Source organism: Tachysurus vachellii, chromosome 26, assembly GCF_030014155.1.
Source record: "Tachysurus vachellii isolate PV-2020 chromosome 26, HZAU_Pvac_v1, whole genome shotgun sequence".
NCBI classification, from domain to species: Eukaryota; Metazoa; Chordata; class Actinopteri; order Siluriformes; family Bagridae; genus Tachysurus; species Tachysurus vachellii.
Window position 1 is genome coordinate 13174545 of NC_083485.1, and position 24244 is coordinate 13198788.

Here is a 24244-nt window from a genome sequence, read left to right on the forward strand (position 1 = left end):
TCGCAGGTACTCTGCCTCCCACACACGCACACACACACGCACACACACACACACGTGCGCGTGCGTTCTGTGCCACAGCGCTGGATCAGGCGCCATAACCCTCCGGACAGTGCCTGCGGTGCCACGTTATACCCACGCAGCATTTTTTCTGGAGACGTGGATGGCGTACGGTGGATGGTGGAACATCGCCTGCGTGGACGCGCAGCATCACCGCACTGGCATCACCCTCCTCCTCCTTAAGAGCAAGAGCTTTGTCCGCTCATAATGATCGACTCAGTATAGGCTACATATGTATGATGAGCAAAGGATATTATCTGCTGTCTATTTTGCCAAATCAAAGGGTCAAACGTTTTACCTCCTAGTCTTGCTGAGGGGGGATAAACGGCAGGAGGCGGGATTGTAGTGCCGTCAGCCAAGCGCTTTTGGATAGCTTTACTATTGGTCGGAACCAATCCCGTTGCGCTCCGCTCTGCTCACTTCCACACTGAAATCGTGGCAGACGTTTTTTTTAGTTTTGGGGTTGAGTTTGTTTGTCTATCTCTTTATTTCTTTTCAAAAGCATCACATAGAATTCGCACTTACGGAGCCTGGCAGAGAGAACAATATTATCTTGGTACCGTGGATCGACAAATGATGGTGTGATCCCACCATTGTGCGCAGACAGCAGAAGGCCACTCACTCCATGACAGTAGTCTCGCCTCGCCGTCTTTGCGCGTCAGCTTGCTTTATTCTTTAAGGAATTATTAAAAAGTGCTGCTTGAAAAAGAAGAAAGAGGAGAAGAAGATATTTCGGTCCCGTCCGCCGCCCCCCACTCCCCCCTAACACACACACACACACACACACACACACACACACACACACACACACATCACCACCACCACCACCACCACCGGGGCATTAACACTGGAACTGGTCGCAGGGTTTACCGGAATGGCTCGCTGGGGATTTTATGGGATTTTGATGGGGCTACTGAAGCTCGGCTCTTCTTGTCCTACATCTTGTTCTTGTAACACCTCGAGGATCGCGTGTGTGTCTCAGGAACCAGGAATCGAGGATTTTCCTATCTTGGTGCCAGAGACCGACATGGAAAACATCACCGACATGTAAGTAGCAGCTTGGCTGTGATTCAGTCCACGAGAGACGAGAAAGATGTAAGAAACCGCGTCGTGCTGCTGCTTCCCAGAAAAAAATAAGACAAACTGGAATGAATAAAACATGGATTTTTGTAACGTGGTGTAAACTGTGCTGCTTTGATTTTCAGGTGTCTTAAAACCTGGACGATATTCTATGACATCCGATAACCTTCCCATAGCTTTATGGTTCATATTCACTGCTTAACGCAATAATGCACTTCTGTCCTTTTCTCTTTTCTCTGTTGGCATCCAGGATGCCTGTGAGTCGATATATTTACCTGCAGCAAATGGCTTTGATTTATTAGTGATATACAACATTTACACACTGGCAGAGTATAAATGTATCAACATAAAAGGCCGTGTGTGTGTGTGTGTTTGTGGGCGCGCGCGCGGGTGCGAGCTTAAGCGTATGTGTTGCGCGGGAGTGTGTGCGCGCCAGCGGGAACGCGCATCTCCAAGGGGTGGGTGTTATGGTAAATAAAAGTATATGAAATTTGCACTAGAACAAATCTCCCATAATTAGATCACTCTAGCTCATGTGGTGCTTATCATTAAAGAAAATCAATACATAAAAATGGAAATTGGCCGAGAACAGCTACTATTATCTAATAATAAATCTATACAGGCTTCAGAAAGATAAGGGGATAAAAGAATCCACTAGAGAGATGATGATGATGGTGGTGATAATGATGATGATGTGGTGGTGGTGGTGATGGTGATGATGATGGTGGTGGTCGTGGTGGTGATGATGAGGTGCTGAAAACAGGCCTGTCTGAGATTTAAGACCCATAACACGCGCATGAATCTCTCTCTCTCTCTGTCTCACACACACACACACACACACACACACACACAATTCTTCACCAAACTCATCATGGTGTGTGCTTCAGTTCAGAGTCCGCAGAGCAATAGGCATCAGCGCCTACACAAATATGTCACACGGTTGCCACGACAACGGCGCGGCGGAGCTACTTTAGGCGCGTGCGGAGAAATCACTTTATCCAAACGCTCTTATGGTGGAGTTTTATCTGCAGAAGCAATGGTACTGTGTCCTTGGTGATACCTTTCCCTGTAACATCACTGATACATATGTTGTACTATTCATTTTTAGGTCCTGGAAAAGATGCATACCTTTAATATGCTCAGTGCAGCAGATTGTGTTGCTGCTTCACAGCTCCAGGGTTAGTTCCTGAGCCCACGTGACTGTCTGGGTGTTTCTCTGAATGTTCTCCTCATGTACGTGTGAGGGTTCCTCTGTGTTCTCACATAAACATTGCGGTAGATGGATTGGATTAGTTAAGATAAATATGTGAGTGTGTGTATGCATAGTGTTCTAAGATGACATGTTACAACCTCACACTCTTTGGCTCCAGAGAGTCTGTGACCCTGACAAAAGGTTAAGCAGTTCCTGAAAGAGACCGAGTGAGTAAGGTATACACTATACGTCCAAAAGTTAGCGTATACCTGAGCATGACACCCATATGCGCATGATGAACGTCTCATTCTATATTTAGTACCCCCATTTACAGTTATACTAACCACCACTCTTCTAGGAAGTCTTTCCACTAGATGTTAGAGTGTGGTTGTGCGGATTTGTGTTCATCCAGCTACAAGAGCATTAGTGAGATCAGATATTGATGTTGTGTGAAGAGGTCTGTGCTGCAGTCCGTGTTCCACTTCATCCCAAAGGTGTTCACAGAGGTTGAGTTAAAGTCAGGGTTCTTCCACTCCAACATTGCCATACCGTTTTCATGGAGCTTGCTTTGTGCACAGAAGCATTGTCATGCTGGAACAGATTCGCACCTCTTAGTTCCAGTGCAGGAAAATGGTAACGCTGAAGCAGACAATCACATTCTAGCCTCAAACTCTTATGGCAAGAGTTTGGGGAAGATTCACATATGGTTGTAATGGTCAGATGTCCACAAACACTTGGCTATCTAATGTATTTTCTAATGATACATACTAAAGCTAGAAAGGATATATATTTGATAGTAGCAACCGTTTAAAATGATTTAAAATAGCACCATTTCTAAACACAGTGTATGAACAGTGTCATACACAGTGTATGTGTATGAACACAGTACATACTGTATGCATGTTCATCTATACTTTTTGGGGGGGTCTATGATTTTTTTAAAATCAACAAAAAATCACAGCCAAGATTATAGTTATTATAGTTATTAGTTGTTATTATTATACATCTGAAGTGGTAATTGTGAGTTGTTTGTGCTTACATGCTATGCTATTGGAAAGAACCTGAAACATGGACACTATTTATACAGATTTATTTACTTTATTTTGATGCCATAACAATATTACTAAGTTAGCTCAGCTAGCTTGCTGACAACCATGGAATTTTGTTCAAATACTAACTGTTTTCATGGTGTGAAAATATATAGTATTTTTTGAATGATTGCTGATCTACATGAATGAATATAACCAAAACAGAAAGTGCTAACAATTAAAAAAAAATGAACAAAACCTGTTAAAAGTTTAGGACTCATCTCCTAACCTGAGCTATCAAAATCATATCATAGTTCCCCACTCGTAATTACGGCTTCGGGTGACTTCCTAATGGGAAACTTGTGTTCACAAAAATTCCCATAGATTCACACGCACACGTTTCAAGAAGATAGAAGATGTAAGACTATAATGAATAGAAAACATATACACAACATTGTACACACATTAATGATGTTCATGAAATCAGCAAACTGTACTGAGAGGATCTGTGGAATTTATTTCCAGTGACTGCAATACATTTAAGAACAGCGATCAGCAATGATGGGACCGATTGTTTTTGTTTCCAGATATATCGCCAATCAGAATGGACTATATATACTGAACGAGGACTACATGAAGTTTTACACAAATCTCAGGAATTTGTGAGTATTTGTTACTGTATATATATTAAAATGGTTAGCAAAACTTCAACGAATGTTTATCTATCTTACTATAAAGTTTTGCCAGTTACAATATTCCATTGATTAAATAATGACAGGTCTGTTTTTTTATCCATTTATAGTTACCTTTAATGTTTTCGGATGTCTACAGAACAACTTTCTGATGTCACTTAAGTTACAGAAGATATAAACAGTCGTTCCTTCATCAACAAGACAAGAAAATCAGCTTGTCGTGTTAGCGAGTAACCAGAACAGAAACTTTAGGTTACAGTGATGCTGGAGACTGCTGAGAAAAATATCAAATATATCTACAGATTCTAATGAAATTTTTCCTACACACAATTTCACCATATCAAAAAAATCTGTTCATGTGGAGTGTCTGTTAAAAGCTCATACAAGCCTTTGAACATGACAAACTACATTTCTTGCCGTACTCACTTTAAGAAAGAGCATAAAGAGATGCTAGTGATGGAACGACTTGAATGTTTATAGCTGATATAATGTAAATGATAGAAGAAAGTTGTTTTGTGGACATTTCACGATATTAAATGTTATTACGTACAGATTAAAAAAAGCCTTACCATGACAATGTATCAGAACATTTATATAAACCCGTGAGCCGTCTATCTGCTGTTATTAAAAATCAATTAACCTTCTAACCAATCAGAATCGAGCATTTAACTCTATTCTTCAAAACATGCTACAGAGATTCAAATGTACCGTTTTTGTGATTTTATTTTGGTTTATTGTATATTTGATTAATCGTAACAAAGAGCAATACACTGAGGTATAATTTTGTACTTCAGAAACACGTCTTAATACGTACAGTATGTTTCCTATAAACATTATGCTTTCGTTACATTTGCGTAAATCTAGCAGCTTTTAGACGGCAACGAGGCGAATTTCAGCTTCAGTTTCAACAAACAGGGATCATTCAAAAAAATTCCTGAGTAAATGTACAGTAAGGTTTCTTGGCTTTCTAACATGGTTCTAATAAAGTCTTAGGTAGAACCTTTCTTTTATAGGGAAATCATAAATATCCTTCTATGTATGTACATGATATTAAATTTTATATAACATACGCATACATTTTTAAGATTGTTTTCATTTATTAACACATATAACAGATAAAAGAAACGTAAAAGTCCAAATTGAAGAAATATGGAGAAAATTTTACATTGCTGTTTTATTGCAGTTTAAATTGTTTTAAGAAAATGGGGAAATGAAATTGATCTCAGTGAGTTGTCTATTGTTTCAGGGGAAAGTACTGATTGTTCAGGGGGGTTTTTCCTGTTTGGAGAAGCAGCCCACACATACAAGGGCAAGATGTGGTTAAAAAAAAAAAAAAACGCTGTTGTATGCAATTTTATGACAAATAACCAGTAGTAGTGGATGAGATAAGATGAGGAAAGGTGAAAGGAAGAAGATGATGGTGAGGAAGACAGGGAGTTGGCAGTAATGTTAAAATACGATAACTGGAGTACTCTGTCATCCAATAAGATACTGATTTCTTTGTCTTTTACTAAATTAATAATGATTTTATGAATTTATAAATCAGCCATTCGATTTGATCGAATAAAATATTTATTTCCGCACATTTTGCTAAAGGTTTCTCATTCTGCTGGTGAATTTCCATCACATAACCATGATTCTAATATCAAAATGAATGTTTTTGATACAGAACAATAATCAACACTCAGCTGATGTCTGTATCTACAACAGCCTTTGTCTACAATTCCAAACTTCAGTATTTGTAAGTATACTTTTTACTGCGTCATTTTCTTTTCTGCGTTTTTTGTTTAAAAAAGAGAAGAGAATGATGCAGCTATATTTTTTTTTTCATTTCTCTATCGCTGATTTTTCACAGCAGTAGATCAGTTGTAAGCTGTAAGCTTTCCTTCTGACTTGTAGGGATCTACGAGACAACAGACTGTCAACACTGTCATGGACAGCAATACGCAATGCCAACATGTCAACTCTGTAAGTGTCACATTGCACTGGAGCCTCTTATACGGACACAAGCGCATGTAACACTCCTGTGCAACTTGTTACCGAATATTTAGTTTTTTAATACGTGATTAATGGGTCGACCGGTGCTCTTGTGCCTTACAGGCTGCTGGCTGGGAATCCGCTTCGGTGTACATGTGAGAACATTTGGATCAAGTCGTGGTTGGACTTAAGTGAGCGAGATCAACTCCGGTGTCGGCAGGAAGGCGGAATTCTGAGGACCTTCTTCAATATCACTGTCCCTTCATGTGGTAAAGCAGTGACTCCTCTCTCATTGACATGGAATGACTGTGGACAAAACTACAAAGTTTACTAGATTCAAGAAAAACTATTTCTTTCTTCTTAGTATAAATAACATGGAAAAAAAAATATCGAAAAATGGTGAAAAAGTAATGGCTTTACTTCATGGTCATATTCTTGGCACAAGTGAAAGTGTTACTTGGATGAGAAAACATGTTCAAAACTGCCTTCAGGTCCGGAAGGCTTGTGTTTGTTTGGATGGGTCTTTTGTCAGTCATTTTACAGACGCTTTACTCCCATTCACATGTATCTAAAGAACTTAACAAACAGAAACAGGCAACATAAACACTGCCAGTGCTTTTCCAAGATGGATTCATAAAGTAGTAATTTTGCCCTCAGGTAATTGAAAGACTCAAGGAGTCATTCAAAATGTATTCATCTTCACCTTTTTAACCATTAGAGACCTAATCTTTTGATAAATCGTAACAAATACATCTTTAACTGTGACGTATTGCTTTGGGATAGATGAAGAGAATGAAAAAAAAATACATTCATATTTCTCACTTTCTAGAATTTCCACAGATAGAGGTTGTCCCTCCTGTTGTTAACCAGATGGCAGGAAGTGATGCAACAGTGACATGTAGCGCTTCCGGGTCTCCTGCTCCTGTCCTATACTGGAATTTGAACACCACCGAACTTACAACCATCCATGAGGTAAAAAAAAAACACACCCCTAAGCTGTTAACTAACTTTATACCACAGCGCTGTTGAATTCTCAAATCTGATTGGTCAGAACGTTTCTCTGTTAACAAGTCATTCACAGAGAAGGATACTCGGCATAATCCAAGATAAATCATGAATTGTTTTAAACTGGTGTTGTTTTTTAATAAACGATGAAGTTTTCGCAAAAGATCGATTTATTTAGAAAAACAGAAAAGTCTTCATATTTTTGTGGTGTCAAAATGTGGAGATTTTGTTTTAATAGCTTTAAGAGACAGAGTCTAGTGAGGGAATGACCATTTACTGTATAGCTGCAAAAACATAAGTGATAACAGGAACTAACTTGACGTTCCACAACATTAAACCTAACTTTAAATGGTAAAAAGTATGTAACGGATCGATTTTAACGCGCCACTATTAGGAAATAATCAACATCACAATGCTACCAGTATCTCCACACCACCACATTGTTAATTGCTTTCCATTCATCACAAGTGTTTTACTCCTTATCTTCCTTCAATCTTGCTGACTTGTACGCACTTTTCATGGGAGCAGAGTGTATAAAGACTAGTCCTCTGCATGTCGACCACTTAAAAATGTATTAGATTGAAGGGATAAGCTTCATAAAACCTGAAATGCCCGATTTATAACCGCAGAACCTTCACGTGAGTGCTAACTGCTCTGTACAAAGAACCACTGGTACATTAAGAACAAGCACTTAAACACTTAATTGCCATTACGTCCATTAATGGACCTGTTAATTTCTTTAAGACGCTCGAACAATGGGAACCCGGCTCAAACTCCTGAAAGCCCCATGTTTTCCATTAATATTTAATGTAACCACTGTAATATTTACAACAAAGTGTCTCTTGTGCCTGCTTGGAAACGGCAGCCTGAGGGATACAGGATCCTATACAGTAATGCTGTTAGTTAGGGTCACAGCTTTCAGGCAACTTTGCCTTCTTCGTAGTATTTTCTTTAATAAATTTGTTATTTTATAAAATCTTCAAAGCAACATTGAGGGTACTTTGGATTGAGAAAGTTCTTAGCTTAATAAAAGAAACTCCTGATGAAGCCTGAAAAAGCTGATGAACACTCAAGCGTTGACCTTTTTGAGCTCATTGTAATAGCCATTATCACATTAAACCATTAATTGACTGGTATGCCATTCCATTCTACACTTTATAATTGTGCTGAAAAAAGATAGGCTGTGGAGGGTGATACAGTGATACAGGAACTAGCTTGCCTCATGTCTCATGGATGTTCCTAAACATTCGTAAATGTACATTACACGGTAACTATGAGTGTTCAACATTTCCAGTTATGCCTGCATGTCACTTAGATCAAATTTAGTTTTGTCGTATAATTTTATGGCCAAATCCACTTTATGGTGGTAACAGTGACTCTGACTCTTTGCACTACACTATCCTGTCAATACCATGCCTTTATTTACAAGTGAGTTACAGTAGATCAGGTGGGTTTAATCTTATCTGCAAAGGTCCCATGCGGATGCAGGTTTTCCTTCCAATCAAGCAAAAGCCACACCTGATTGCACCTTTCAGTTGATAAGGTTTGGCTTCTGCTTGGTTGGAATGAAAACCTGCATCCACACCGGCCTTTTCCGAATAAGACCGGACACCACAAGTTTTATCGTGTTCCTCCTCTTCAGACCTATCACTCATCATACAAGGTAAAAATTTACACAACGGATAGTACCAGCACCATGATTGCCTTAAAGCTACTATATCAGGGAAAGTTCTACCTACATGCCCCAGAGGAACACTCACTCATTCACTCATCTTCTACCGCTTATCCGAACTACCTCGGGTCACGGGGAGCCTGTGCCTATCTCAGGCGTCATCGGGCATCAAGGCAGGATACACCCTGGACGGAGTGCCAACCCATCGCAGGGCACACACACACACTCTCATTCACTCACACAATCACACACTAGGGACAATGTTCCAGAGATGCCAATCAACCTACCATGCATGTCTTTGGACCGGGGGAGGAAATCGGAGTACCCGGAGGAAACCCCCGAGGCACGGGGAGAACATGCAAACTCCACATACACAAGGCGGAGGCGGGAATCGAACCCCCAACCCTGGAGGTGTGAGGCGAACGTGCTAACCACTAAGCCACCGTGCTTCCCCCCAGAGGAACAATGCAATACAATACAATTGTGCAGCTTGTGTATCAATCTGCTAAAATTCACCCCTCTAAAATCTCCTATTTTGTCCCTCAACCAGGTGTACACAATTGACCTGCATTCCATGTTGACACTGAGGAACTTCTCCCACAGCGACAATGGCCGAGAGATCACTTGCAGCGCTGAGAATATTGTGGGCCAGTCTGAGGCTTCGGTCATCCTCAACATCCTCTGTAAGCACTCACACCTCACATTTATGTGTCTGAGAATATGCGATGAGTTACTTCGCTGCCATTTATTGCACTGGGTACGTCTTTAACCGCGTGTGTTAAAATGATCAATTTTGTTGCACACTAGAGGGCTCGCATGCAGTTTCTTTTCTAAACCACCAGGCCTATAATTAGTTGTGTTGAAAATGAGTCCTCTGAGACTCCACTGATGGGCTTCTTTCTAGCATTAACTAAAAGCAAATGTAAGTAATGCACCACCAGCATGATTACCAGTATTTTTACTCAGTACGTCCCAAACGTTATCCAAAGTGCGTTTTATTTACGGCTTACTTGCTGGATTATTTTTGGTCTTACTGCCCCTAATGCTCCAGCAAACTTTTTCATTTCTTATTGTTCTGTTTAATTCCTCCTCCTAGTATCCCCTATGTCCTTTTCCCTTTCTTCACTCTTTTCCAAACCGAACTGCTTCTAAATTTCACCACGCTCCGACTTTACCCCTCTGGTTTGTCTCCTTCCATGACCCGTGGTCACATTTCCTCTCCTCTCCTTTTCTTTCCCTTCCTTTTCTTCCTCACCTCGCTTCTCATCCCCATTCCCGGGCTCAGTTCCCCCGATTATCCTGGAACTGGAAAAGCCCATGCGCAACCAGGATTGGTGCATCCCATTCAGTGTGACGGGGAACCCCAAACCTGAGCTGACATGGTACCACCAGGGCCAACCTTTGGAAGAGCAGGACTACATCAAGACTCAGATCCACGTGTCGACAGAGAGCGAGTATCATGGCTGTCTGCAGCTTGATATCCCCACACACATCCACAATGGTGTCTACACTCTTGTGGCCAAAAACGAGTATGGCGAGGATCAGAGGAACGTCACCGCTCACTTCATGTACATCCCTGAAGTGGATCACTCGGGGGCAGGTATGAGCACCTTTACACATACACACATGAAGATTGCTTCAATCTGACATATTTATATATATATATATATATATATATATATATATATATATATATATATATATATATATATATATATATACATGTAAAGCTAACTGTAAACATGTGTTTGCTTTACAGAGTTCTACTACGGTGAGGCTTTTACTCCCTCAGAATATGCATGAATATCATTTTATTGTAATCTGTAATGTGGCTATGTGTAGGTTTCATTTCATTTTTGGAAGCTCGATCGACTGATTTACATTTGTTGGGAATTAAATGTACCTCCATCACAGGGCTTTCAATCCCAGTCCTGGGTTTTCCGCCTGAGCAGTATTGTTGGTTTCCATTGATTTGCCTGGTTTTCCATGAATATTTCTGTGGAGCAGAGAGTGACGGCTCAAACGGTTAACCTATTTTACACCCAGTACACCGGTGTTCCAGTGGTGTTGGTGGAATGGAAATCGACTTATCTGACATTTTCAACCAGGATGAATAAATAAATTAATTATTTCATGGCTGCAAGTCTGATATAAAATAAGTCAGGATTCATTTCTGTTGGCTTTCAGTGCGAAAACCTTTGTTTTTCCCTCTGTTGGGATAATCTTACACATGATTTTAGTAGTAGAATCCAACACCTTCAAATTTTATGAACAACCACTTTGGGCATCTCAGAGAGCAGAAATTGGTTTCATATCACCTTTGACTTTTTCTTTAACTATTTGTGTTTTTTTTTTCAACCTTACTGTGAATATATTGCCCCTAGTAGTCTAGGGTAAAACAGAAATACTTAAGAAAAACTATAAACTTCTACAAAAGTTCCAAGTGTATGAATTTAATATGAAATTCATATTAAAGGTGGGGTCTCCGATTTTTGAGAAACGCTTCAGAAAACAAAAATCAAAACAAACGTGTAGCCAATGAGCAGAAAGGGCCGGGTCTTGTCAATATGGTTCAGTGCGCATGTGTGACATTAGCAGAAAGTGGTTTTAACATTGACATGGAGGATAAAAACAAAGAAAGAAAGCGAAGAAAGGCTTACGATAAGGCAAGAAGTAGGACGTGTTAATATAGGATCAGCTTTCCAGCGCTGGAGAGAACTGAGTCAATCTTTCCTGAGTCAATAACTCCTGAGCTAAACGCTGTTACTAGCTAAACTCGGTTGTAGCTGCCTCTCTACATTACTACGATAGAAAAGAGGTGTTATTTTGTGTAGTAACAGTGTTTAGCTCAGGAGTTATTGACTCGGGAAACTCCAATCTGTGAATATGTGGCCAACTTTACTTAAGACGCCGAGGCGCTTTTTTCCTTCTCGATAGGTGAGTAACGTTGTTACACAGAACTAATATATGCCTTTGTCCTTTGCATGATTATGCTTGTGTGTCATTTTTGCTTGTTTGTTTATCTGCAATCGTATTGTTCTTCCCTTCAGCTATGATAAAGACACATTTCTTTCCAGTAGTTGCCTGGGTTACGTATGTATGTGTGGGCGGAGCTATCAATACAGGGGTGGGACCCATTTGGGTTAGGGGCGTGTTTGTTTTGGTTATTTCAAATGTCAACATTGGCTTTCAAAAATCGGAGACCCCACCTTTAAGAAATGCCCGTACCTCCATGACAACCCTATCCGTCACCATACACACATACTCTGTTAAAAGTCTACCCAAAGATTTGCTTGAAAACTGTTAGTTTTATCATGTTTCTAAAGCAACACAGTCAACATTTATTATTTATTGATATGTGATATCCAAGTCAAAGGGCTCACAAGTGCACTAGTGATGTGGTTCTAAACCAGGAGGCTTTACGAAGCACTTAAACAGTCTCATTGTTCGGTGGTTTATCTGCTCAGGTTCTGGCTCAGGACCGGTGTCAGAAACCCCTGTTTAACTGTAGTGTCCTTCTTTATGCGTTGCACATTTTACTTTGAGCTTGTTGACATTTTATCATGTTGAAATACAGATGCAGAAAACACAGTCATGATTTTAATCAATTTCTCTGGTATTCTATTGGCTGATTTCTTGTGTGAATTTCCTGCTTAGACACAACTGACATTCCAGGTATGTTCATTCAATTTTATTTATTAGGTTACTGCTCATTTAATCTCGATGAAATTTTAGAAAGTTTAAATTGTTGTTTATCTGTATTTTTTCTAGAAATCCCAGGAATTCAAGAAGGCAAAGTGGCTGTAAGTTTCACATGTGCACTAAAAGCATTATATTACATTAAGAGCTACTGCTCTTATCTGCTACTGCAAAACTGAGAGCATATCTCTTGTTAGAGTAGAACTGAAACTTGATATTTTCCTTCAGCCCTTATTATGATTTCTTTTGAATCTTTATTCTAGGTTTATGCTGTGGTGGCGATCGCTGCGGTCGTTCTCACTGGGTGCTTTCTGATGCTGATCTTTCTGAAGTATGGTCGAAACTCAAAGTTTGGCCTGAAGGGTAAGAATGTGTCCCAGCTACTAGAGGGACGATTTTAAATGTCGCTCTAGATTTTAACAGGACAGAACTCGATGAAAGTGTGACTTATTCCTAGATTAGGTTTAGGTTTTGGGTTTGCGGCCAGAAGACACGCAGTAGTTGAATGTAGATGCTTGCAAAAGATACTGTATATGTGGCAGCCTGGGGAAACCTTTTAGATGATGAATTTTTTCACATATAGTTTGGAAAATTACATGATGTCATATATTCTTTTTATTACTGCAAATGGCTGGTCGATTGTTTTTTTCGTGTACCTTACTTCTAACTGCCTTATTTTCTGTTCCACGTTTACTTTGTTTGTATATTTTTTTGTTTCTTGATTTTCCTCATTTAATGTCACCATGCGTACTGACTCGTGCTACTGATCCATCCTGCCTCTTTGGGAAATATGTCTTTTATTTGTGTATATAAAATCTACCCGTAGACTTATAGCATTTAGGGTTTGGTTACCTTCAAAAGTAAAAATTGTGCCACAGGATCCTTTCATTCATTCTACCGCTTAGAAGATCTACCGCTTATCTGAACTACCTCGGGTCACGGGGGGCCTGTGCCTATCTCAGGCGTCATTGGGCATCAAGGCAGGATACACCCTGGATGGAGTGCCAACCCATCGCAGGGCACACACACACTCATTCACTCACGCAGTCACAATTTTCCAGAGATGCCAATCAACCTACCATGCATGTCTTTGGACCAGGGGAGGAAACCGGAGTACCCGGAGGAAACCCCCGAGGCACGGGGAGAACATGCAAACTCCACACACACAAGGCGGAGGCGGGAATAGAACCCCGACCCTGGAGGTGTGAGGCGAACGTGCTAACCACTAAGCCACCGTGCCCCCTGCCACAGGATCATCAGAGATATTTCATTCCAAACTGAACCGATTAGGCACATTATCTTTTACACATGTGTAGTATATTTCTATAACCAAATCCACCATTAGAAATGGATCGTTCGACGCCTAATCATCTGTCTGTATATTTATAATCATGTATTTCTGGCACACTGCTCTCCCTCCTCCACTGCAGGGTCCTCCTCAGTAATCAGTAATGACGACGACTCAGCCAGCCCACTCCACCATGTCTCCAATGGCAACAACACACCGTCGTCCTCTGAGATGGGTCCAGACGCTGTCATCATCGGCATGACCAAGATCCCGGTCATCGAGAACCCGCAGTACTTCCGCAATCCTGGCAGTGTGCTGAAATCAGACACTTGTGAGTTGTCACAGCATAACAGACCATCTCAAATTACCTACCTCAACACACACACACACACACTACTTCACTTCGCTCCATCCCAACCATCTCAAAAGACTCTGACTTAGGCTTGTCTTCACTTGTCGTTATACTAAACCCACCTTCTCTTCTGCCATGGCAACAACACGGAAATGAATCACATGTAGATTTTCCAGGTGTGAGCTCTGTGCGTTCTTTTACATGATTTATTTGCATGGTTCTGCTGTAGGTCTGTCCTGGTATCTGCACTCATTAGCGACAGTAACCTAATGGCTGATTTGTGGTGCTTTTTTCAGTTGTGCAACACATCAAACGGCACAACATAGTCCTGAGAAGAGAACTAGGAGAGGGGGCTTTCGGGAAAGTCTTCTTAGCCGAGTGTTACAACTTGTCACCGGACCAGGAGAAGATTTTGGTAGCTGTCAAGGTACGAGGCTTTGAGATGCTAATAACATTTCTTCCAAATTTACACTGGATCCTATTAGCACCCTAAAGGCTTCCTTGTCTAGTCCTTTTGAGAGAAAAAATACCACAGCACATGGTTCTCTTTTATAGACTGTTTTAGGTAGGATCTTGTGAGAAAGCAGTGAATTTTATCTATCACCAAGAACCCTTCAGGAACCGTAGGTCAAAATGTGACAGTGTACTGTTTTGTTCCGTAGGCATTAAAAAAGTAAATAGTCTTTGGTTGTCCCAGTGGGATAAACTGAAAGGTTCTTTGTAGAAGCACAAGATAGGGTTCTAAGTAGAATTCTTTCAGGAAGCAGTGCTTATTATTTATTCCAAAGAACCTTTGAGGAACCCTTCTGTTGTAGCATGGACTGTTAGAATAAAGACAGAATGTAAAAGGTTCTCTGGTTCACCCTTAAATGTTCTACTTTCGCAGGGAGTTCTTAGGAAGCAGTGATCCATTATTATCCCAAAGAAACCTTTTTATATAATGCATACACTTTTAGGTAAAATGGTAAAATCATTAACCCTTTAAGATTCTTCCACCTCTCCACCACCCACTGGATGGAACCAAAAAAAAAGGTATAATAAAGAATGCTATGTGTCTTTTAAAACGTTATTAAAGGTGGGGTCTCCGTTGTTTGAAAGCCAATGCTGACATTTGAAATCACAAAAACAAACACGCACCTAACCCAAATGGGTCCCACCCCTGTATTGATAGCTCCGCCCACATACACATACGTAAGCCAGGCAACTAATGGAAAGAAATGTGTCTTTATCATAGCTGAAGGGAAGAACAATACGATTGCAGATAAACAAACAAGCAAAAATGACACACAAGCATAATCATGCCAAGGACGGCATACTGTATATTAGTTCTGTGAAACAAAGCAAAACCAACGTTACTCACCGATCGAGAAGGAAAAAAGCACCTCGGCGTCTTAAGTAAAGTTGGTCACATATTCACAGATTGGAGTTTCCCGAGTCAATAACTCCTGAGCTAAACGCTGTTACTACACAAAACACGGTTGTAGCTGCGTCTCTACATTACTACGATAGAAAAGAGGTGTTATTTGTGTAGTAACAGCGTTTAGCTCAGGAGTTATTGACTCAGTAAACTCCAATCTGTGAATATGTGACCAACTTCCTGCTCCTTCAGTTCTCTCCAGCGCTGGAAAGCTGATCCTATATTAACACGTCCTACTTCTTGCCTTATCGTAAGTCTTTCTTCTCTTTCTTTCTTTGTTTTTAGCCTCCATGTCAATGTTAAATCCGCTTTCTGCTAATGTCACACATGCGCACTGAACACTCTCTCCGCCCATATTGACAAGACCCGCCCCTTTCTGCTCATTAGCTACACGTTAGTTTTGTATTTGTTTAGTTTGTTGTCCCGACTGTTTTCTGAAGCGTTTCTCAAACAACGGAGACCCCACCTTTAAGGATCTCAACTATAACAAAAAAACTTTGCAGAACCCTTAAAAAGCCTTGAGTGTATATGAACTATTTATTACTTGCAATAATAGCTTTTAATACTTTTGATATAAATAGATAAAGGTGTGTGTGTTCTAATAGTGTACAGATCTCAGGTAGAATCTGAGTACTTCTAAGAGTGACGTGTGTTTTTATATATATATATTTCACAGACCCTAAAAGAGGCGAGTGAAAGTGGAAGGGCAGACTTCCACCGAGAGGCAGAGCTTCTGACCAACCTACAGCATGAGCACATAGTCAAGTTTTACGGTGTGTGTGTGGAAAGCGATCCTCTCATCATGGTGTTCGAGTACATGAAGCACGGAGATCTCAACAAGTTCCTCAGGTATGTGTTAAGCCTACTAGACCTGGTAGCTAAACCTGGAACTGGTCCACTGTTTGCTCGTCAGTAAAATTCTGTGCGCTGCTGAACCTGAAATAAAGAACTGAGTGGGCTGTCATTTTGTTGCCATGACAACTTAAGCATCTAGGGTTGTTTAGTTGTGAATATAAGACGTGAATATAAGAGGGCCGGGATTGACGGGGTTAAAAATATTCTCAAATGAAAAAAAAAATATCATCACAACTCAAATCAGCAGGTAATTTAAATCTAAATGAGAGCTGCTGTGCTAATGCTAACGTTAACGTTAACAGCTAAACGCAATAAAGCCACGTTTCAGCTTGTACATGTGTTTAGTGTTACTGTGTTTCAGAAGCTGAAGAATTCACTGGTGTTAAAAATGTTCTCAAAGCTGGAAGTAGAACCGGAAAAAACCTCCACAGTTGCTATTTTTTAAAACTCCTACACCAGATTAGGTAACGATTTGTCTCTTAAACTGGTGAGGGGGGAAATAACACTGGTTTTATGAACAGCACTGGGGGCAGATGTGCGAGTGTTGTGTTTAAACACACGTATGCGTGAATATGTTTTGCGGTACATAACGGATCTCTCTCTCTCTCTCTCTCTCTCTCTCTCTCTCTCTCTCTCTCTCTCTCTCCCTCTCTCTCTCTCTCTCTCTCCCTCTCTCTCCCTCTCTCTCTCCCTCTCTCTCTCTCTCTCTCTCTCTCTCCCTCTCTCTCTCTCTCTCTCTCTCTCTCCCTCTCTCTCTCCCTCTCTCCTTCTCTCTCCCTCTCTCTCTCACTCTCTCTCTCTCTCCCTCTCTGTCCCTCTCTCTCTCTCTCTCTCTCTCTCTCTCTCTCTCTCTCTCTCTCTCTCTCTCGCCCTCTCTCTCCCACTCTCTCTCCCACTCTCTCTCTCTCTCTCTCTCTCCCTCTCCCCCCCTCTCTCTCTCCCCCTCTCTCCCTGTGTCTCGCTCTCTCTCTCTGTCTGTGTCTCGCTCTCTCTCTCTCTGTCTGTGTCTCGCTCTCTCTCTCTCTGTCTGTGTCTCGCTCTCTCTCTCTCTCCCTCTCTCTCTCTCTCTCTCTCTCTCTCTCTCTCTCTCTCTCTCTCTCTCTCTGTCTCTCTCTCTCTCTCTCTCTCTCTCTCTCTCTCTCTCTCCCCCCCCCTCTCTCTCTCCCCCTCTCTCTCTCTCTCTCTCTCTCTCTCTCTGTCCCTCTCTGTCCCTCTCTGTCCCTCTCTCTCTCTCTCTCTCTCTCTCTCACTCTCTCTCTCACTCTCTCTCTTACACTCTTGGCTGCTCAGGGCTCATGGTCCTGACGCTATTTTAATGGCGGACGGGCAGCAGAGCTTACTGGTGGAGCTAACTCAGTCACAGATGCTGCACATCGCTCAGCAGATCGCCGCCGGCATGGTGTATCTGGCCTCACAGCATTTCGTTCATAGAGATCTGGCCACACGCAACTGCCTGGTTGGAGAGAATCTGCTCGTGAAGATCGGAGACTTCGGCATGTCCAGAGATGTGTACAGCACAGATTACTACCGGGTAAAGAGGCCAAAATATTAAGCATTTTATTCTTTGGTATTATATTCCTAATATTGGCATATAAAGGAAAATGATCAGTTCTGTATGACTAAGCTTGATGTTAAATACCAAGCCCGGACCTTCAACCTCCAGCACTTTAGTCTTTGAGTCTGTCCAGCTTTCTCATTGTAAAACACAGGGCTACTCAAAGGTTTTTAAAACCCTTGTACTGAAATTATTTGTTTAAACCTTAAGAAGTGAAGGTAAATTAAATACTCTTCTTCCTCTACTTTCGACTTTTCCCGTTAGGGTTATTTGCCACAGCGAATCATCTGTTTCCACCAATTACCTTTTTTTTACCTCATTTAACACATCCATAAATCTCCTCTTTATCGCCTTCCTCTTGACCCTTTCCTGGCAGCTCCATCTCCAACATCGTTGTACTAATATCTCCAATATCGTTCTACCAATCTCCCTCCTCTGGACATGCATAAATTTAATACTCTAGAATTAGAAATAAATAAAATAGGAAACATGGCTGAACTGATACGTGTTTCTGACTATATTTTACTGGAGCAAGTGTTTAGTTCGAACTGAATCAGGATGAACAGGATCACTTTAATTAGTCACTTGAGTTATTAATGCTGTCTGATATCTTGGTATATAGTAAATTACAATCTACAGGAACTGCATCATCAAACAAGTGCACTTTACAAGTATTTTTAAATACAAAGACTTAAATTAAACTAATAAAAAAATATATTGTTTTTAATTACTCCATTTATTCTAACATAATAAAATAAACAAATAAAACTCCAAATTTATTTCAATTTTTACTTCAGGTTTAAGCAGGAATCTTACATTTTCTGCTATTTTATTTATTTTTATATATATATATATATATATATATATATATATATATATATATATATATATATATATTTTTTTTTTTTTTTTTTTTTTTTTTCAAATATATTACACTGAAACAGATGATAAGTTCAGATGAAAAAGGAAGAATGTGGGATTAAAAAAAAAAGACCAATCCCCCTCCTGTGGTTAGCTGTTCCAAATAAAGCTCGGACCATATGACACTGAAGGGCTCTCCCAAATCTGCCCCATGCTAACACTGCCAGGAGAACATTGTGTGTGTGTGAGTGTGTGTGTAAGTGAGAGAGAGCTCCTAGACTACCAGTCCTGTGTGTGGGTTAGTCCTGAATAACCCAGTCCTGTGTGTTTGTGCTCTCAGGTGGGCGGGCACACCATGCTGCCCATCCGCTGGATGCCTCCCGAGAGCATCATGTACCGGAGGTTCACCACAGAGAGTGACGTGTGGAGTTTGGGCGTGGTGCTGTGGGAGATCTTCACCTACGGCAAGCAGCCCTGGTACCAGCTCTCCAATAACGAGGTCGGTCTGAGGGTCAGCGGTTAACTGATGATGCTATGAAGCTCACACCAACATTCCTAGGGCTTAAAATATATATCTTAAGCTGTATCGAGCCTCGAATGGCAGTAAAGTAAACAATGCTTTGCAAATTATAGAGTTTGCAAGCTTTTATAGCAACTCAGCTAGAAGGCTGTCTCTAATATCTGATGAATTAGTACTCTTTATATAACGGATGTATTTTAGCATGAAATCTGAATCTGACACAATGCACATGTTGTATATTCTGCAATGCACTGATACACACAGAAAACTGGGTTCTTTGGAGGATTAAACTGTAATGATATTTTAGGAGATGAAGATGAAACCTCAACAACGCTCGTGATAATTTATTAGGAGCGTATAACGTATAATCATGTTCGTCTTTACGCTGGGAACCGGATGGAGTACTGAGTGCTTGTGGAAATGTGAACATCTTTAAACAGGTTTCTGGGTTAAGAAGCTATAACCGGATTACTGGATCTTAAGTGTTCTCATTTCCTTTATTCCTTGTTTCGGCATTATATACTGGATACTGAATTATTTCCCAATTATTGTTTTGGCAAAAAACAGACTGCACAGAAAATGAGTCTAAATTTGCTCTTAATTGATTTTTAATGTCAAAATTATTTTAGTGAACACCATTTCCTGTTACTGGCCATCAAATCAAATATGAACCTAGAATATTAAATGAATTTCGCTTTAAGCCTAATCATAACGTCTCTCATGCTTTCGTACATAGTTTGTCTATGGTAATGAGGCTGGTATGCTAGCATGTATTTTATTAGCACCACGTGTTCTTGTTAAAGGTAGAATAATCTTGTGTTTGTGTTGGTTGGCTCCCCCTGCAGGTGATCGAGTGTATCACACAGGGCCGGGTTCTGCAGCGGCCTCGCACCTGCCCCAAAGAGGTGTACGACCTGATGCTGGGTTGCTGGCAGCGTGAACCGTACATGAGACTCAGCATTAAAGAGATTCACAATCTGCTCCAGAGCCTGGCCAAGGCCTCGCCTGTTTATCTGGACATCCTGGGCTGAACGTGTGTGTGTGTGTGTGTGTGTGTGTGTGTGTGTGTGTGTGTGTGTGTGTGTGTGTAAAAAACAAAAAAAAACAAAAAAAAACAGGCTTAAATGTTCTTGCTTGTGCTTCTGCCTCTTTACCATATAGACTAAAGGCCTTAATGTTGATTGCATACATTTCTGCAATTTTTTTCTGGAGATCTGTATCCTCTCTGCTTCAAAATGTTTTTTTGTTTTTTTGTTTTTTTGTTTTTTATTAGTTGTGTGTGTTTTCAAAGGCCAACAAAAAGGAATCAGGCCGATCATTGTAAATACTCCTGGACATTTTAGGAGGCTTTTAATTTTTTTCCCTCCTCATCGCAGTGACTGGAGCTCATGTACAAGCAAAAACTAAAAGCAAAAAAAAAAAAACTAAAAACATTTCAACAGAAAAGGTTTACGCTTACGTGTCAGAGATGACAGGCGTTTGTGAAACCTGGACAGTTTGGAAAAAGGGAAACCATTTTTGTGGCTTTTAGCTTCATGTTCCTTTGTTGCCACCGTGGTGCCATTTTTTTTTTTTCCTTCTATAATTTACACTTCCAAACAAAAAGGAGAAATCTCAATTTAGCACAACTTTGTCGCTGTCCTGGGTGTGAGCACTGGGTGCAATACAACTGCTCAAGCTGGAAGACCATTTAAAAACAATATATTCATTTGTTTTCTTCTAAGCAAGATGTTTTTTGGATAATGAAACAATGGTGGAGTGAATTTTTTTTTTTTTTTGTTTTATATTTTTAACCGAAGCACAGTGGAAAATGTTGCTAAGTCTTTTCTCCGGTTCACCGTCACTGTAAAGCGCTTGTGCAGATGTCAGGACGGCGATTAGTTCGTCTGTATCTTGTCAAACTTTTTTGTGGTTTTGGTGAGAGCACAGTGGCAAAAAGTCACCAGCAGCAGTGGAACTCCATGAGGACGATGAACGAACTTCCCCTGAACGAAGGGGCATTTTTTATTCCGGCTAAATCAAGGTCGTCGTCGTCGTCGTCGTCGGTTACAGCGACAGACGCAACGAGGGAATATTCTCAGTGCCAAAAAGAGACCACGTTTATATTCCACGGTGTTGCGATTTTGTCGATTTGTCGGAGTCTAGGTGAGTTTTTATGAACGACAGACACGTGGAACTAATACAAGGAGACGGATTTCATTTGCACTTATGATTCTAATCATAAATCATGAATAATTATTTATGGGTTTTTATAGACTCTGTTATTTACGATGAAAAAATTAACTGCTTTAAATGTGCCCTTTGCTATGTTTTTGTTTGGGTTGTTTTTTTTTTTGTGTGTGTGTGATTTGAAAGCAGGCAGTTTGAAAAGCCTTTGGTTTTGGTGGGCACTGTGATGTGACATGAGCTGGACTTCCCTGAGGTCGCCACCAGGAGACAAAGACCCTATGAAGGGAGCCAAGTTTCAGTGTGTGTGTGTGTGTGTGTGTGTGTGTGTGTGGTTGAATCCCACCTGCTTTGTGAAAAGAGGAGAATATTTCCAGGAAGACTTACTAATTATGCTACACTTATAAAATCACACTGATTAATCAGATCCAAATGATTTCATTGGTTTGTTCTGAATAAACCCCGCCTCCTCCTCGGTTGTATTTCATGACCTTACACAAAGTAAGTCCTCCTCGACGCACATTTTCTAATCTTCTAGAAACGGGTGGGCGACTTCTACGCTAGCGATCTGTGCAATCAAAATGTAAATGCTCATCAGCTACATTTACTGTCCTTCGTACTCTGATGTCCAACTCTTTCTGGGTGATAAAACCTGTGGGGAAAAAAATGCCCTGGAAACATAAATCTGGATATATTTAAAAAATAATAATAATAATAATAAAATTAGTAAAATAAGGAAAGAAAAAAAAAGATTTTTGACTAAGAAGTGAATTTTATTTATTTATTTTTTTTGTCCATTTTTTGTTGTATTACGGTCCTACAGTATCCGTCTGCTCTAAAAATAAATAAATAAATAAATAAATAAATAAATAATAAAAAAAAAAGCCAGCCTGTATTTCCTAACCCATGCTGTACAGATGAAATGTTTGTGTATATGAATAGTATGTTCTATATAAATATATATATATAAAAATCGAAATATATATATATATATATTCTGTTTAAAAAGTGCTATCATGTCAAACGTGTGACACTGATTCTGAAAGGGGCCACAGGTTTGTAAATACGAATTATTTTGTCTGACAAAACTACTGTACTGTACAAACTTCACAGCGTCAACGAGGATCGCATCGTTTTTTTTTGTTTTATATCAGAAAAGATCGATGTCCGTCTCTCCTCACGTTGCCCTCATCATCTTCCTTACGTTTGTCCTAATCTACAGCGAATATGTTTTTCACCAAATGAAGAACTGTGACTGGGTACTACTGTATTACTGTATTACATTTTCGTTGAATGTATTTACACAGAACTGGGATCTATTTCTTTCTTTCTTTTTTTATTTATTATTTATTTCTTTTTTTGAATGTATCCCCTTGCTGGATTCCATTTTATTTCCTTTTTGGTTTCATTGTTACGAAACTGAAAATTACGGAAACTTTGCTTTTTTTTATTTGGAGAAATCTTTTTAAGAGTGATGGTGTGTGTGTGTGTGTGTCCTGGAGAAAATCTGTGCATATTATGTGCATGTATGAAAGTGTTAAATTGCCTCTGTTTCTTTTGTTCCTGGCAGATTCAATCTCACTGCTTCGATTCGATCAGTATTCTCTACGCTTTGTGCATCCTGAGAGCAGCTTCTCTGCAGTCAGTGGAAATGTTCCTTGTACTACTGTGCATTTAATAAAAGTGGTATGTCTTACAGCGCCGAGTTTCTTCCTACGATCTACACGAGCACGACGCGGTCCGTCTGATTCACGCATGAATTTTATATACAAGAAAAGTCCAGAGAGAGGGAAAAAAAAAAAAAGAGACTACAAATAACCAAGTATAAATGAAGTGATCTCTTCTTACTGACAAGCGGCTCGTCTGTTTTTAGTTTGTTTTTTAAAGTCGCGCTCACTTGATTTTTATTGGCTCATGAAATCACAAGTCACCAGATTAAAGGTGGGGTCTCCGATTTTTGAGAAATGCTTCAGAGAACTGCGCTGGGCCGCCAAACAAAACAAATACAAAACAAAACTGTAGCCAATGAGCAGAAAGGGGCGGGTCTTGTCAATATGGGCGGAGAGAGTGTTCAGTGCGCACGTGTGACATTAGCAGAAAGCGGATTTAACATTGACATGGAGGATAAAAACAAAGAAAGAAAGTGAAGAAAGGCTTACGATAAGGTTAGAAGTAGGACGTGTTAATATAGGATCAGAGAACTGAAGGAGCAGGAAGTTGGTCACATATTCACAGATTGGAGTTTCCTGAGTCAATAACTCCTGAGCTAAACACTGTTACTACACAAATAACACCTCTTTTCTATCGTAGTAATGTAGAGATGCAGCTACAACCGTGTTTTGTGTAGTAACAGCGTTTAGCTCAGGAGTTATTGACTCGGGAAACTCCAATCTGTGAATATGTGGCCAACTTTACTTAAGACGCCGAGGCGCTTTTTTTCCTTCTCGATAGGTGAGTAACGTTGGTTTTGCTTTGTTACACAGAACTAATATACAGTATGCCGTCCTTTGCATGATTATGCTTGTGTGTCATTTTTGCTTGTTTGTTTATCTGCAATCGTATTGTTCTTCCCTTCAGCTATGATAAAGACACATTTCTTTCCATTAGTTGCCTGGGTTACGTATGTATGTGTGGGCGGAGCTATCAATACAGGGGTGGGACCCATTTGGGTTAGGGGTGTGTTTGTTTTGGTGATTTCAAACGTCAACATTGGCTTTCAAACAACGGAGACCCCACCTTTAATCAATTTAGTCAAAAAAGCGACTAGACATGAGACATGGGTAGGAATGTGGAAAGTGAATCGTGCCACTAAGATTTTAGTTGGGAAT

The 24244-nt window shown here is 40.2% G+C and overlaps 1 protein-coding gene across 3 annotated transcripts; it reads left to right on the forward strand.

Moving 5' to 3' along the window:
* Positions 1 to 476: 476 nt before the first annotated feature.
* Positions 477 to 23112, forward strand: ntrk2b (neurotrophic tyrosine kinase, receptor, type 2b). Of its 3 annotated transcripts, XM_060863280.1 has the most exons (18): positions 477 to 1104; positions 3945 to 4019; positions 5719 to 5790; positions 5949 to 6017; positions 6150 to 6295; positions 6856 to 6998; positions 9254 to 9386; positions 9989 to 10303; positions 10463 to 10474; positions 12361 to 12378; positions 12475 to 12506; positions 12666 to 12765; positions 13833 to 14021; positions 14339 to 14469; positions 16136 to 16308; positions 17605 to 17845; positions 19071 to 19229; positions 20096 to 23112. In XM_060863280.1, the coding sequence occupies exons 1-18, from the start codon at positions 932 to 934 to the stop codon at positions 20279 to 20281; spliced, it is 2367 nt and encodes a 788-aa protein (XP_060719263.1). In that variant the 5' UTR covers positions 477 to 931; the 3' UTR covers positions 20282 to 23112. The 3 variants fall into 3 exon arrangements, with proteins under 3 accessions (XP_060719263.1, XP_060719265.1, XP_060719264.1); XM_060863282.1 differs by lacking the exon at positions 477 to 1104 and having other exon boundaries at positions 3967 to 4019; positions 5908 to 6017; XM_060863281.1 differs by lacking the exon at positions 477 to 1104 and having other exon boundaries at positions 3975 to 4019; positions 5905 to 6017.
* Positions 23113 to 24244: the final 1132 nt, after the last annotated feature.